This window comes from Sphaerodactylus townsendi, linkage group LG01 (assembly GCF_021028975.2).
Source record: "Sphaerodactylus townsendi isolate TG3544 linkage group LG01, MPM_Stown_v2.3, whole genome shotgun sequence".
NCBI classification, from domain to species: domain Eukaryota; kingdom Metazoa; phylum Chordata; class Lepidosauria; order Squamata; family Sphaerodactylidae; genus Sphaerodactylus; species Sphaerodactylus townsendi.
Genome location: NC_059425.1, coordinates 83767123 through 83780208, shown reverse-complemented (window position 1 = coordinate 83780208; position 13086 = coordinate 83767123). Strand labels below are relative to the sequence as shown.

At 39.7% G+C, this 13086-nt stretch overlaps 1 protein-coding gene across 1 annotated transcript in view; it reads left to right on the top strand.

Moving 5' to 3' along the window:
• RYR2 (ryanodine receptor 2) overlaps positions 1-13086 on the top strand; it is a 464284-nt gene that overhangs the window by 261600 nt on the left and 189598 nt on the right. Inside the window, exons 34-40 of the mRNA XM_048485659.1 lie at positions 1598-1758; positions 4946-5105; positions 5277-5363; positions 5974-6200; positions 7154-7952; positions 10435-10635; positions 12925-13030. Coding sequence (XP_048341616.1) covers positions 1598-1758; positions 4946-5105; positions 5277-5363; positions 5974-6200; positions 7154-7952; positions 10435-10635; positions 12925-13030 — 1741 coding nt within the window. The remainder of the gene's footprint in view (positions 1-1597; positions 1759-4945; positions 5106-5276; positions 5364-5973; positions 6201-7153; positions 7953-10434; positions 10636-12924; positions 13031-13086) is intronic.

The following is a 13086-nucleotide window of genomic DNA, read 5'->3' as shown; positions in this document are numbered from 1 at the left end:
GACCCCAAGGGCCATCAAGTCCAACTCCCTGCAATGCAGGAACACATAATCAAAGCACTCCTGACAGATGGCCATCCAGCCTCTGTTTAAAAACCTCCAAAGAAGGAGACTCCACCACACTCCAAGGTAATGCATTCTACTGTCAAACAGCCCTTTCTGTCAGGAAGTTTTTCCTGATGTTTAGGTGGAATCTCTTTTCCTTCACCTTGAACCCATTACTCCAGGCCCTAGTCTCTGGAGCAGCAGAAAACAATCTTGCTCCCCCACCAACATGACATCCCTTCAAATCTCTAAACATGGCTATCCTGTCACCTCTTAACCTTCTCTTCACCAAACTAAACATACCCAGCTCCCTAAGTTTATTCTCATAGGGCATGGGTTCCAGACCTTTTACCATATTGGTTGCCCTTCTCTGGACCCATTCCAGCTTGTCAATATCCTTGTCAATATCTGGACACAATATTACAGGTGAGGTCTAACCAATGCAGAATAGAGAGGTACAATTAAATCCCTTGATCTAGACACTATACTCCTATTGATAAAGCCCAGAATCGCATTGGCTTTCTTAGCTGCCGCATCACACTGGTGACTCATGTTCAGTTTGTAGTCTACTAAGACTCCCAGATCCCTTTCGTATGTAGCATTGTCAATATCTGTGCATTTCATTTGTTCTGCCTAAGTGTAGTATCTTACATGTATCTCTATTGAAATTCATTTTTTTGTTTGTGTTGGCCCAGCGCTCTAATCGGTCAAGGTCATTTTGAATTCTGACTCTATCCTCTGGGGTATTAGCTACTCCTCCTAATTTGGCGTCATCTGCAAATTTGATTTTTCCAAGTCGTTGATAAAAATATTGAATAGCTTGTCACTCTGTCAAAAAAAGATAAGATTAGTCTGTCATGACTTGTTTTTCAGAAACCCATGCTGACTTTTTGTTATCACAGTATTTCCTTCTAAGTTCTGGCAGACCATCTGTTTAATGATCTGTTCCAGAATCTTTCCTGATATTGATGTCAGGCTTACTGGACGATAATTATTAGGGTCCTCTTTTTTCTCCTTTTTGAAGATGGGGATAATATTAGCCCTCCTCCAGTCCACTGGGACTTCTCCTGTTCTCCAGGATTTCTCAAAGATTATAGCAAGTGGTTCTGAGATTGCTTCTGCCAGTTCTTTTAATACCCTGGGATGTAGCTCACCAGGGCCTGAAAATTTGAATTTGTCTAAAGTAACCATGGCTTAGTTCATTATTAGTACATTGTGTTAAAGTAAGATAGAACAAAAATAAACAGTATTCCATTTTGTTCTGAAATTCAGATTTTCATAATTCTTTTCGAGTACTTCTCAATCCTTGACTCCAACTGTTGTGAGCACTGGTAGATATTTTAAGCTGTCACAGCAGGGAAAAGAAATGTAAGGTTCTCCTCTTAGTTGAATCTCTTCCTAAAATCATAAGAGCTGTTTTAGAGAAAAAATTAAACTATTTGAATAATTTTGGATGAATCCTAATTATAAATCATCTATAGATTCTTAAGTAAAAGGATATTTCTGGATGAAATTGAAATATTTATATTGTGTATTTTTCTTAATCTCTTGACAGTACTATTATTCTATACGTATCTTTCCGGGTCAAGAACCTGCTAATGTCTGGGTAGGCTGGATTACATCTGACTTCCATCAATATGACACAAGTTTTGATTTGGACAGAGTACGCACTGTTACGGTAACCTTAGGAGATGAAAAAGGAAAAGTTCATGAGAGGTTGGCTTTATTTTTCTTTACATTAGAAATATGACATTTTATTTTTGAATCATACCCTATCTTTAAAAGAAATATGTAATACTTGGTAATATTTATACTTCCTTTTGGCTGAAATAAAAATCACATGCCAAATACTGAATTTATTAAAAAGTGATATGTTCTCCTTTTTTCTTTCATTTTTTCTTTCAATAAAGTTTTATGTTCAATTGAATTCACCCTTGACTGAAATTCTCAGGATGCAACTAAACCATAGTGTCCCAAATAGCTGTTGTGTTGGACTGTGACAGACAAGAAAGGCACAACCAATCAGGCTGGCAGGCCTGTGGCCTAGGCCTGTGCTTGTCACAGCTGAGGGGTGGGAAAGGCATGGCCAGTAATGGTGGTTCTGAGGCACATCCCTGTGGTTCTGAGGGACTTGCCTCTGCCATCAGTCACTCAGCAGCTGTTGGAATTGGCAAGGCTCTCAGCAACCCCCCCCCCCCCGGAGAACCCAAGCAGGTCCTTGCCCCACATAGTGTAGTAGCTACTAATGCCTCAGAGAAGGGCACACCAGGCAGGCCTTCTGCCACTGTCCAATCTTTAGGGACACTCTGACCCAAAAGGGCAAACACATGTTTCTGAACTGTACAAATTATTCCAGTATTTTAGGGTGCTGGACATCTCACTTCAAAGAGCATATTACAGTGCAGAGACCTTTTCTGCTACCATATGCCAGAAAATGCAATGATGTGCAGTGACTGAACTGGTCCTGGAAGTGGCCAGAGCAGCAGTGGCATACACCACCACCAATCTATACATGAGCACCTTCTTATGCATCAAACTCCTGTCTTGAGGCAAACACTGTAATTTCTCAAGCCATCATTGTCTAGATCCCTGGCCAGTACAGCCCCAGCGGATCAGTTGATCCCAACTGCCAGGATGTCAAAACCCACCAAGGACATTTTCTCCAGCTCTTTTAGAGGTTGTCGCTATATAGTTTCCACTACAAATTCTCTTGGGTGGCTTGGAGTGGGGGTGGAGTGAAACTGTTCTGGCTTTCTAATTTCAGAAATGCTGTAGTTGCCTATATGAAAAGTAACACACAATTTTCAATAGAGGCATGTTCATTTTGATTATTTGTCTTTTTTTTAGTCTGACTCTTTTTGGTGGTTGCTGGGACCCAATTTTTCAGTGTTTTCTCTGCAAACCCTGTGGCTCGGACCTGTGAAATGCATCTGTTTAAATGATGCTATCATTTTTGTGTTGAGTGCCCCCTTTGGCATTCTCAGTGCTCGTTAGCATGCAAATGGGTCAGAGTCCACCGCACTTAAGAGAGCTCCCTCTTGAATTCCTCCCCATCAATTATTTTCATCTCAGCAACCACTTGGCCAGGCCTCAGATGCTGAACCAAGGTAAGGGGGTGGACAGAAGCCAGGAGTTAGGGTTGATTATGTGTGTAGCATAAAAAAATAAATAAAAAGAAGTCCTTCAAACTAGATACTTGTGTTCCAAAACCACTTGTGTTTTTAAATTAAAGTTTGTTGTTATTGTATGACTATGATTCTTGAAAACCAGAAAAACAATGAATCAAACCCTTTTAATACTAATCGTTTGTGTCCTCAAACCGTTTGGGGGTTCTTTGGGGATAAAGTTTTGTTACATTTTAAATGTTCTTTTAAAACAAATAATATTTTTCTGTTGTTAATTTATTCATTGATCATATGAACCTTGCCTTTCTGAATATCAACTGGGGCTCAAAATGGCTTTCAAATGGGAGTGTAAGCTGCAAAACACAAACACATAAAAACAATACAAAAAGAAAATGACCCCTGGGACTCAACACCACAAACATAATTTTAATACAGTTTATTTGCCTCCAAAAGCCTACTGACTGCCCCTGGAACTGTGTTTGGTGGGGATTCCCTTATTGCCCCAGGGAAATGGTGTTACAAACAAGAAGGGCAACACTTGAACCATGTTTAAGACTGCAATATTTTCTTTAAAAATGCTTCCAGAATTTTTAAAAGTTATATTTATTTTCTCTTGCATTGCCACAGAAGTGCATCAACCCCATACTAATTCCATGCAATATAAAAACAAAATTAAAAATACCCTTCAAAACTAACTCATGGATGTGTGAAAATCAGACACACTTAACCACTTGTACATATCCCATAGCACTTTCTAGTAGTATCCTCTCTAGTAGTATTTTTGCAGCACTGGGAAAAAGGTGAAATGCTAAGGTTGAAGGCTATATCCACTTTATCTCCAGGCTATATGAGCTCTACAGTGCACATGGGAATACAATAATAATATGAACTACAAACAATTTAAAATGTTTCAAATAAATTCCTGCAGTTCTAGATACTCATGTAAACCTTACTAAATGGTATAGGTTTGCACAATGGCACAATGAGTACAAAATAGCATTACATATCCATCTTCAGTGCACCTGCATATAAAAGCAGTGTTGTATCTGAACAACTGTTTTCTTTTAGAACCCTTTGAAGTTGATTGGTGTTCAATGAAATGTGCCATTATTCACTTTTACAGACAGTTGTTTATATCCAGCCAACTGTCAATGGAATGCAGATGGATTTTTCCAGTATCTCCGCCCCTATCCTCCTGCAGTCACTTTCAGCCCCTGGGAAGATTATTCTTAAGATCCAGGGCCCCAGAGGATGAACAGCCACTTGCGGCAAGAGGAAGGGATCATTTCACTCCCTTTCCCTATCTCATTGGAACATCTCAACCCAAATGGATGTTCATTCACATATAGGGAACACAGAAGAACACTGGGAAAATATCAGAATTCTGCTGGTGGTTGTGGCATTAAATCTTGAATTTAAGTTTAGTTGAAATTAACAGTTTGGTTATATTGGTTTTAGTTGTATATGGATACATCCAACTTCCTTTGAATTGCATTTATTGTGATGGCACTGATGGCAGTGATGGGAGTTGGTATGCTCATAAAGAAATCTGACCATGTAGTTGCTCTGCTCTCTTTTTGAATATGGAAATGTTATGGTATATTGATTAATGGGAATTTTCAATTCCATATGCAAAGGTTTCTTTAACATGGAAAAGAATGAGGTAGCCAGTGCATGTACAGATATTCAGAAATAGCTAGAACTCTTGGAATTCTGGATCATGACTTAACATTAAACTACCATAGTATCTCACAGGCTGTTGATCTTTTATAATGCAGTATCAAACGAAGCAACTGCTATATGGTATGTGCAGGAGAGAGCATGAGTCCAGGACAAGGACGCAATAATAATGGATTAGAGATTGGTTGTTTGGTTGATGCTGCGACTGGTCTTCTGTCCTTCACAGCCAATGGCAAAGAGTTAAGCACATATTATCAGGTAATTATTTTTAACCTGTTTTTTCCCCACATTCAAATGTCTAGACTGGTTTTGTTTCAGTTCATTTCACAATTCATAAAAGCAGTAATTCACACATATTTTGTTAACTATTTTTATAGCTTGTACCTAGCATCTTGAATGGTAATACTTTTCTGTTTGTTCATGATACAGGTTGAACCAAGCACTAAATTATTTCCTGCAGTATTTGCACAAGCTACGAGCCCCAATGTTTTCCAGTTTGAGCTTGGAAGAATAAAGGTATTTAGCACCTATTTCTGTGATAAACTGTTACATTCAGAATATTTCGAGCACTGAAGTAGTGCTTCATGTATATTTTCACACCGCCCATTAAAACATTGTCTGGCACAGTAAAACATCATAAAAACTTGAGACTACTGGAGATATGCAGAAGAGATGGGCATTCCCTCAGCTTCCTTTTCAGTCATCAGATATCTTGGTGGCTGAAATCTTGACTTTTCTGATTTAAAAAAAGCAGAGAGACCTGTGAATGACAATTGTGTTCACATGAATCTGTGTGTATTGTTCTTCATGCTTGTTGTCATCTTGTCTGGAAACCATAGGTGCTACAAGCCTTTTGTGTAACCTTTTCATCATCATGGAGGGAATTGCCAGCATCTACTAAAAACTAGTGCTGAATTTTGCCAGAATACCTTAGGCCATGGTCAGAGATAAATGATGGGAAGCTGAGATACACTTTAGAAAAGAGTGTCTTATTGGATCCGTTAATCTGATATGTAAAGCTGATCATGACAATTCACTATAAATGTTTGCATCATTTTTTTGTTTCATATTTTATCATTGGTTGGATTCTTAAATTTGACAGTTACATCTGACTTGCTCTCTCCAGAATGTAATGCCATTGTCAGCTGGGTTGTTCAAGAGTGAGCACAAAAACCCAGTCCCCCAGTGTCCTCCTCGTCTCCATGTTCAGTTTCTTACCCATGTACTTTGGAGCAGAGTGCCAAACCACTTTTTGAAGGTGGATGTATCACGGATCAGTGAGCGTCAAGGCTGGTCAGTTCAATGTTTGGAGCCTTTGCAGTTCATGTCCCTCCACATCCCAGAGGAAAACAGGTATTGATTACTTGTATTTACATTTAAAGGAGAACTGGAAGGGTGGTGGTGGTGGAAAGTGCTTTCAAGTCACAGCTGGCTTATGGTGATCCTACAGAGCTTTCAAGTAAAGAAACATTCAAAGGTGGTTTGTCATTGGCAGCCTATGCGTGGCAACTCTGGACTTTCTTGGTAATCTCCCATCCTAGTACTAGCCAGGATCAACCCTGCTTGGCTTCCAGAACAAGATGGGATCTGGCTAGCCTGGGTCATCCAAGTCAGGAAAAAGGTGACATAGAAAAAAATGTGTGACAAATCATATTCTTGGTAAAAATATTTTTTTATATTAAATATGCTTTGCAACTTTTTTTTGTAAAGGAGGCTTAGGCGGTTTCTGCATGGGCCAAAAACAGTAGTGTGAAAATGGTGTGAAAATGGTGTGACCCCTTTTTTTCACCATTTTACACCATTTTTGCATCATTTTCACACCTCTGTTTTTGGCCCTTGAGGAATCCGCATTAGTGAATTCATTCAGAACAAGAGATGGACATGCAGATTAGCCAGGCTATATTCTAGAGACTGTTGGGGAAATTCCATGCCTATTTATTTACATATATATGCTACCAGCCTTCTATCATGGAAGTCAGCACATGCCTTTCAACCATACTTGGAATATAGTAGTACTCTGGAGATTTTCTCCTATAGCATTAGAGAAAGTAATTTTTGAAATCTGGAGGTCCCCACTCTGACTAAAAAGAGAAAGTAGTGAAATTAGAATTTTTTTGAGGCAAACCAGGACTTGAGTGATCATCTGTGAGATGAATCCTGATTTAACAAACCATGTCATGGTTTTTTCTGATATATGAACTGAACATGTGAAACAATTAAGTAATAATAATAGTAATCATCATTATCATCATGTTCCTAGGCATAATAGCTATTTTAATTAATTATTATCTCTCTTTTTTTAATAGGTCAATAGACATTTTAGAGTTGACAGAACAAGAAGAATTGCTAAAATTTCACTACCACACTCTCCGATTGTACTCAGCTGTTTGTGCTCTTGGGAATAATCGAGTGGCACATGCAATGTGCAGTCATGTTGATGAGTCTCAACTTCTGTATGCAATTGAGAACAAATATATGCCAGGCTTGTTGCGTGCAGGCTATTATGACCTTCTCATTGATATTCACCTTAATACCTATGCCACTGCAAGGCTCATGATGAACAAAGAATTTATTGTTCCAATGACAGATGAGACAAAAAGCATTACTCTATTTCCAGATGAAAATAAAAAGCATGGCCTCCCTGGAATTGGACTTAGCACCTCCCTGCGACCCAGAATGCAGTTTTCTTCTCCCAGTTTTGTGAGGATTAACAATGAATGCTACCAATACAGTCCTGAATTTCCTTTGGAAATTTTGAAGGCTAAAACCATAGAGATGCTGACAGAGGCAGTTCAGGAAGGCTGCCTCCATGTCAGAGATCCTGTAGGTGGAACGACAGAATTTTTATTTGTTCCTTTGATCAAGCTTTTTTACACTCTACTTATCATGGGAGTATTCCATAACGGAGATCTGAAACATATCTTGCAACTAATAGAACCTAGTGTTTTTAAGGAAGACACGGGTCATGAGGATGAGATACAAATACCAGAGAAGGGACTTGTTATGGAAGGACTACATTTGGAAGGAACAGAGGAAGAAATCAGAGAGAAGCCTCCAAAGGAAGGACTTCTTCAAATGAAACTCCCTGAGCCTGTGAAATTACAGGTAATAATGAGATAATTGACAAATGTTAATGATTTTTGTCCTATTTTTCTTCATTATTCCATGTAAGACTTATTTGAAATAGTTATATAAATCTCAATGGGTTTGTGTAGATGCCCTTAACTATTGTTTGGTATTATATTTGGACCAGTGCTACTCATAGTTAATCCCAGCCTTGGATTACTTCTAATCCAGAATTTGAAGTAGTTCTGTTTGGTTTAAAAACAAGTTCAGACTGTAGGAAATGCAGTCAGAAAAACAGGTAGGGAACCCAGTGTCTATACAGGAGTATTTAATACTTTTTCTGTAGATTTGTTTTGTTTCTGATGTCTCTAAGTCGGATACAAATTAGTAATATAATTGAAGAGCCCCATGACATCTTAAAGACTAAAAAGTTATTGTGGCATGTACTTCCATGGAATAGAACCCATTTCATCAATGGTATCCTCAGGTACAGAAAAAAAGTTTGTGAGGAGTTGAAGCAAAATGTTATAATATGTAAAAGGGAACATCCACATTTCTGTACCACAATTACTGATGGTATTACTGTTTCTTGATGCACTAAATTAATACCTAAAAACAGTGACTACTGTTTATAGTGGGAAAGATTACTCAATTTTCAGTAGTACTGAGTTAACAAATAAATTCATGTTCAAACTGACTCCATCAAGAAAGACTCCATCAAGTTTAGACTTTATGGTTCCAAAAGGATTCCTAGAAAGGACTAACAAGGTTACACTGTTTCAATTAATTACTGTTTTACACTGCTGACTATAATTAAAGTTAAATTGAAAAGAGGGTTGGTTTTCATGAATTCTTGTAAAGTGTTACCAGGCATGACCCAGGTAACCAGCAGGAGATGGTGGAGGTGGGGACGTACAGTTGAGAGGACAATTAGCATCACCAGTGCAATAACATCACTTCTGATATGTCCCAGAAGTTATGTCACCAATCCGGTGATGATACTCTAGCATTCATCTCAAACTCCATGGTTCAACCATAGAGTTTTGGAAATACTAGGACATCACCTGGTATGATGGGTCATGCTGGGAGCAACATCATTGCTTTGGGGCCACCAGTCACACTTTCCCATTTTGCCTGGGAATCTCCTCTCACTGCCCAGGTGAGTGGCAGCAGGCAATAAAAGCAGTGGCAGGAGGTCTCCTGCTGCCAGTGTGGATCTGGAAACTCTACTTGCACCCATCATGGTAAGTACCACTCTTTCACTGTTTATTGACCATTTTGTGAAAGGGTATGGATGTGTTTGCATGGAGTGGATATGGGGCAAAAGAATGAATGCAGTGTCGCTGAGGAAACTGGGCCTATTATCTGTTGCTTCAATCCAGTTGCATGTATTTATTTAATTTCAGTAGAAAGGGATGTGGATTCAAATATATTATCACAGTTATGGATTAATTGAACATGCCTTTCTTTGAACAAAATTAAAGCAGGGAAATATCTGGGCAACAAAAAAGGATGATAGTTTTTAAAGAAAAAAAGAATTTTTTAAAGGCTATTTGAGGAAGAAAATTCAGAATACAGGCCATAGCAACATAAATAGAGAAGAAAATCGTTATCTAAAACTGAGGCTAAATTCAGATGCCAGAGACAGATGAATACTTGTGATATGCAGAAGTAATGCCTATCCTTTTGCTGTGTTTTTGGGCTCCTTCTTTCTGCGCTTTCCTCTTCATGTACAAGTGAGGTCTCCTGGTTTCAGATGCCTTTAATCAAACTCCAGTTTGCTGTGATGTCTGAATGCAGGTGCCTAGACAAAATGGAATTTCTTTCTTTCCTGCAAACTGGGTTATTAAACCAGGATTAAGCCATGTTGGAAACCATTTTGATACTGTGGAAACAGAAAAGTGGTATAAAAATTGAATGAATGAATGAATTTTGGTTGTTGTGGGTTTTCTGGGCTGTGTGGCCAATATTTGGTAGATCTTGTTCCTAATGTTTCGCCTGCATCTGTGGCTGGCATCTTCAGAGATGTATCACAGAGGCATTCTCCGAGGCTGGAGCGTCTCTCCCTCTCTGAGAGGGAGGGGCACTCCAGCCTCAGTTTGGAGTGTGAAGCGAGGTAGCCGCAGCTGGAGCACTCCAGCTGGGGCCGTGCTGCTTCCTATTCCCAGGCTCAGTAATGTAGTCATGTGGGGGGGCCTTTTGCGCCCCCACATGACTAACTGGCATGCACCCGGGGCACATGTCCTCACATGTTCCTGTGGCAGCTACGCCATTGCATCAGTCACCAGGTGAGTTTTTTTTATGTTAGAAAGGGAAAAAAATAAGTGTCAGCATTAGGAGAAGTAAATCCCCACAAAAAATAGCATCAGTAGCTCAGATCTGGGAAAACAATGTTACCAATTGCATTAATAATATTGAAAGGAACAATGGGATTTGCGTGGAAACTACTCTACTTGTACATATCTGCTTTTTAAAAATGCCATTGAATTTTAGAAAGTTTTTTGTTCTGTCATTTTTACAGATGTGTCATTTACTTCAGTACCTTTGTGACTGTCAGATACGCCATCGAATAGAAGCCATTGTAGCATTTTCAGATGACTTTGTAGCAAAACTTCAAGAGAATCAGCGTTTCCGATACAATGAAGTTATGCAAGCATTAAATATGTCTGCAGCACTGACAGCCAAGAAGACAAAAGAGTTTCGATCTCCACCACAGGAACAGGTATAACTCAAAAAAGATAAATATCAATTTTTGTTTGGCTATTCCACCATATAAGAAGTCAAAGCTGCTGTGGCAGACATATTTGAGTCAGGGAAGCAGCCCCAGGAGAAGAGGTACTAACCCTTTTGGGCTAGCCAAATTTTCCCCCAAGCTGCTGTTGCACTGCGCTGGAAAAAACAAATGAAGTTGGGATCCATCTCGCTTATGTCTCTTTTGCTACTTTCAAATTTTAAAAAACAGGGTTTGTACATAGATGTTTAATGCATATTTTTAATGTATTTTAATGGATTCAGTTAATAGATAAACGTTCCCTTTTTTTGTTTTTAATATTGTAATATGGTAATTTATAATGCCAATAAAGGCTTCTGTCTGTCTGTCAATTTAAAAATAAGAACTGATCACTACATTCTACCACCTTCACCAACGAGATAATTTTCTAGTAGCTGGTCCCTCAATTAGATTATAAGTCATCTGGAGACAGTGACAAATACTGATGAAATTGCTGTAGTCCTTGACCATGGTAGAAAGCAGGATAGGAATTTGATAAATAAATACAATGCTGCTGATCTCCTAACTGGCATGAAGTAGGGGAGGGCATATTCAACCATTTTGTGGCCATTGTTAGTTTCTATGCCTAGGGTCAGATGCTTGTATTGACCATTAATGCATGTTAAGATCTGCTGGGTGCCCCCAGTTAAAAATAGGTGTAGAAGAAAAAGAAGAGTTTAGATTTATGCCCTCTTTTTCTCTCCTCTGTGGAGACTCAAAGGGGTTTACAAACTCCTTTCCCTTCTTCTTCCCACAACAGACACCTTGTGAGGTAGGTGGGGCTGAGAGAGTTCCAAAGAGGAGGAGTGGGGAATCAAACCCTTTTCTCCAGATCAGAGTCAACCTGCTCTTAACCACTGTAAGAATAATCCTTATTTTAACTTTAACTGAAGTATTATTAATTTCCTAATACTTCGTAGTTACACATCTGATTAGTAATATTAGTGGTAGCTTTGAGGTAATCTATGAACAATATTCAGACATTTGAAATAACCTACATAAATTATCCTGCTGTTTATTCATATGTGGTAGTTTTTACCACATATGAATAAACAGAAGGAGAAAATTGTTTAATTAAATTGTTCCACTTGATATACCACCCCCCCCCCAAAGGGCTCTGGGCAGTGTAGGTTAGGGCCTAATTTCTTGTGGTGAACCGACCCCCTGGCCTCCAGCAGTAAGGCCTGGACCGACCCTCCAGCTTTTTCCTGGGTGGTATTTGACCTGTCACTGCTCCCAGTCTCTTGGGAGCAGTCAGTGGGAATAAGCTTCTTGGCCCACAGCTTGTCTGGGGAGGTAGCTCACCCTAACACTGCGCCCTCCTCGCTGCTCTTCTGCATCTCTCCCTACTACTTCTTCACCTTCCCCTATACCTTGCATCTGCCCCCCCTGTCTTCCCTTGGTTTGTTGGTTCCTTTGCTTTCCTCCTTTCTTCCTCTGCTTCATAGTTCCACTTCTCCACCTCTACACCCACCCCTGTATTTTAGCCTCTGTCTCCCTTATATTCTCCCCCCTCTTCCTTGCCTCAATCACCAATTGTTCCCAATCACTGCCACACCCTCTCTCTTTCTCCCGGGCCTGCCCCTCACAAGTGCAGGCTGTTGGTTGTTTGGCACTGTCCCCCTGTGGTCTGGTGCCCATTCAGGGTCCTCAATCACACTGCCTCCTCTTCCAGACTTCTCCTGGGTGGCCTGCTGTTGCCAGAGCTGTGTCCTTTGCTCCCAACAGCCCAATTCGAGCCAGAGGTACGCTGCAGGACGCCCACTGGCCCAGTGATCATTCCTTGTCCGGGGCCGGATTGGCAGTTCTCAAGGCTGCTCCACCCATCGTGTGTGCTGCTGCCAGATCTGTCTGGTTTCCCTGGCCCCAGACATTTTGATACACAGTAATTTTGTAGTGAGGCTTTCCCTCCAGGAGATGGCTAAGAGCACATGTTTCAGTGTACCCAACAGTATCCAAACCACGGCTTAGACATTTAAACCCAAGGTAGCTTCCTTAATTTGGAGGGTGTGGGAACTTCTAGCTCATGTTGACCCAGTTGTGTGAAAAGCCTGTCATGTTCATAACTGGATAGTTTTGCAGAATATCCAAACTTAACCCAAGTCAGCAAGGAAAATATATCTAAAATGTCACCCACCAAGAACCCTTGGAATATTAATATAAACCCAGTAAACTTTTAATGAAGGGTTATCTTCTGTTCCTTAAAATATAACTGACATGATTGTTTTGTTTCTTTTGAAGATCAATATGCTGCTGAATTTTAAGGATGATAAAAATGACTATCCTTGTTCTGAAGAAATTAGGGATCAGCTCTTGGATTTTCATGAAGACCTGATGGCTCACTGTGGTGAATCTTCTCTTTCTATATCTTTGTTTTTTAATATACTAAAACAAATAGAATAA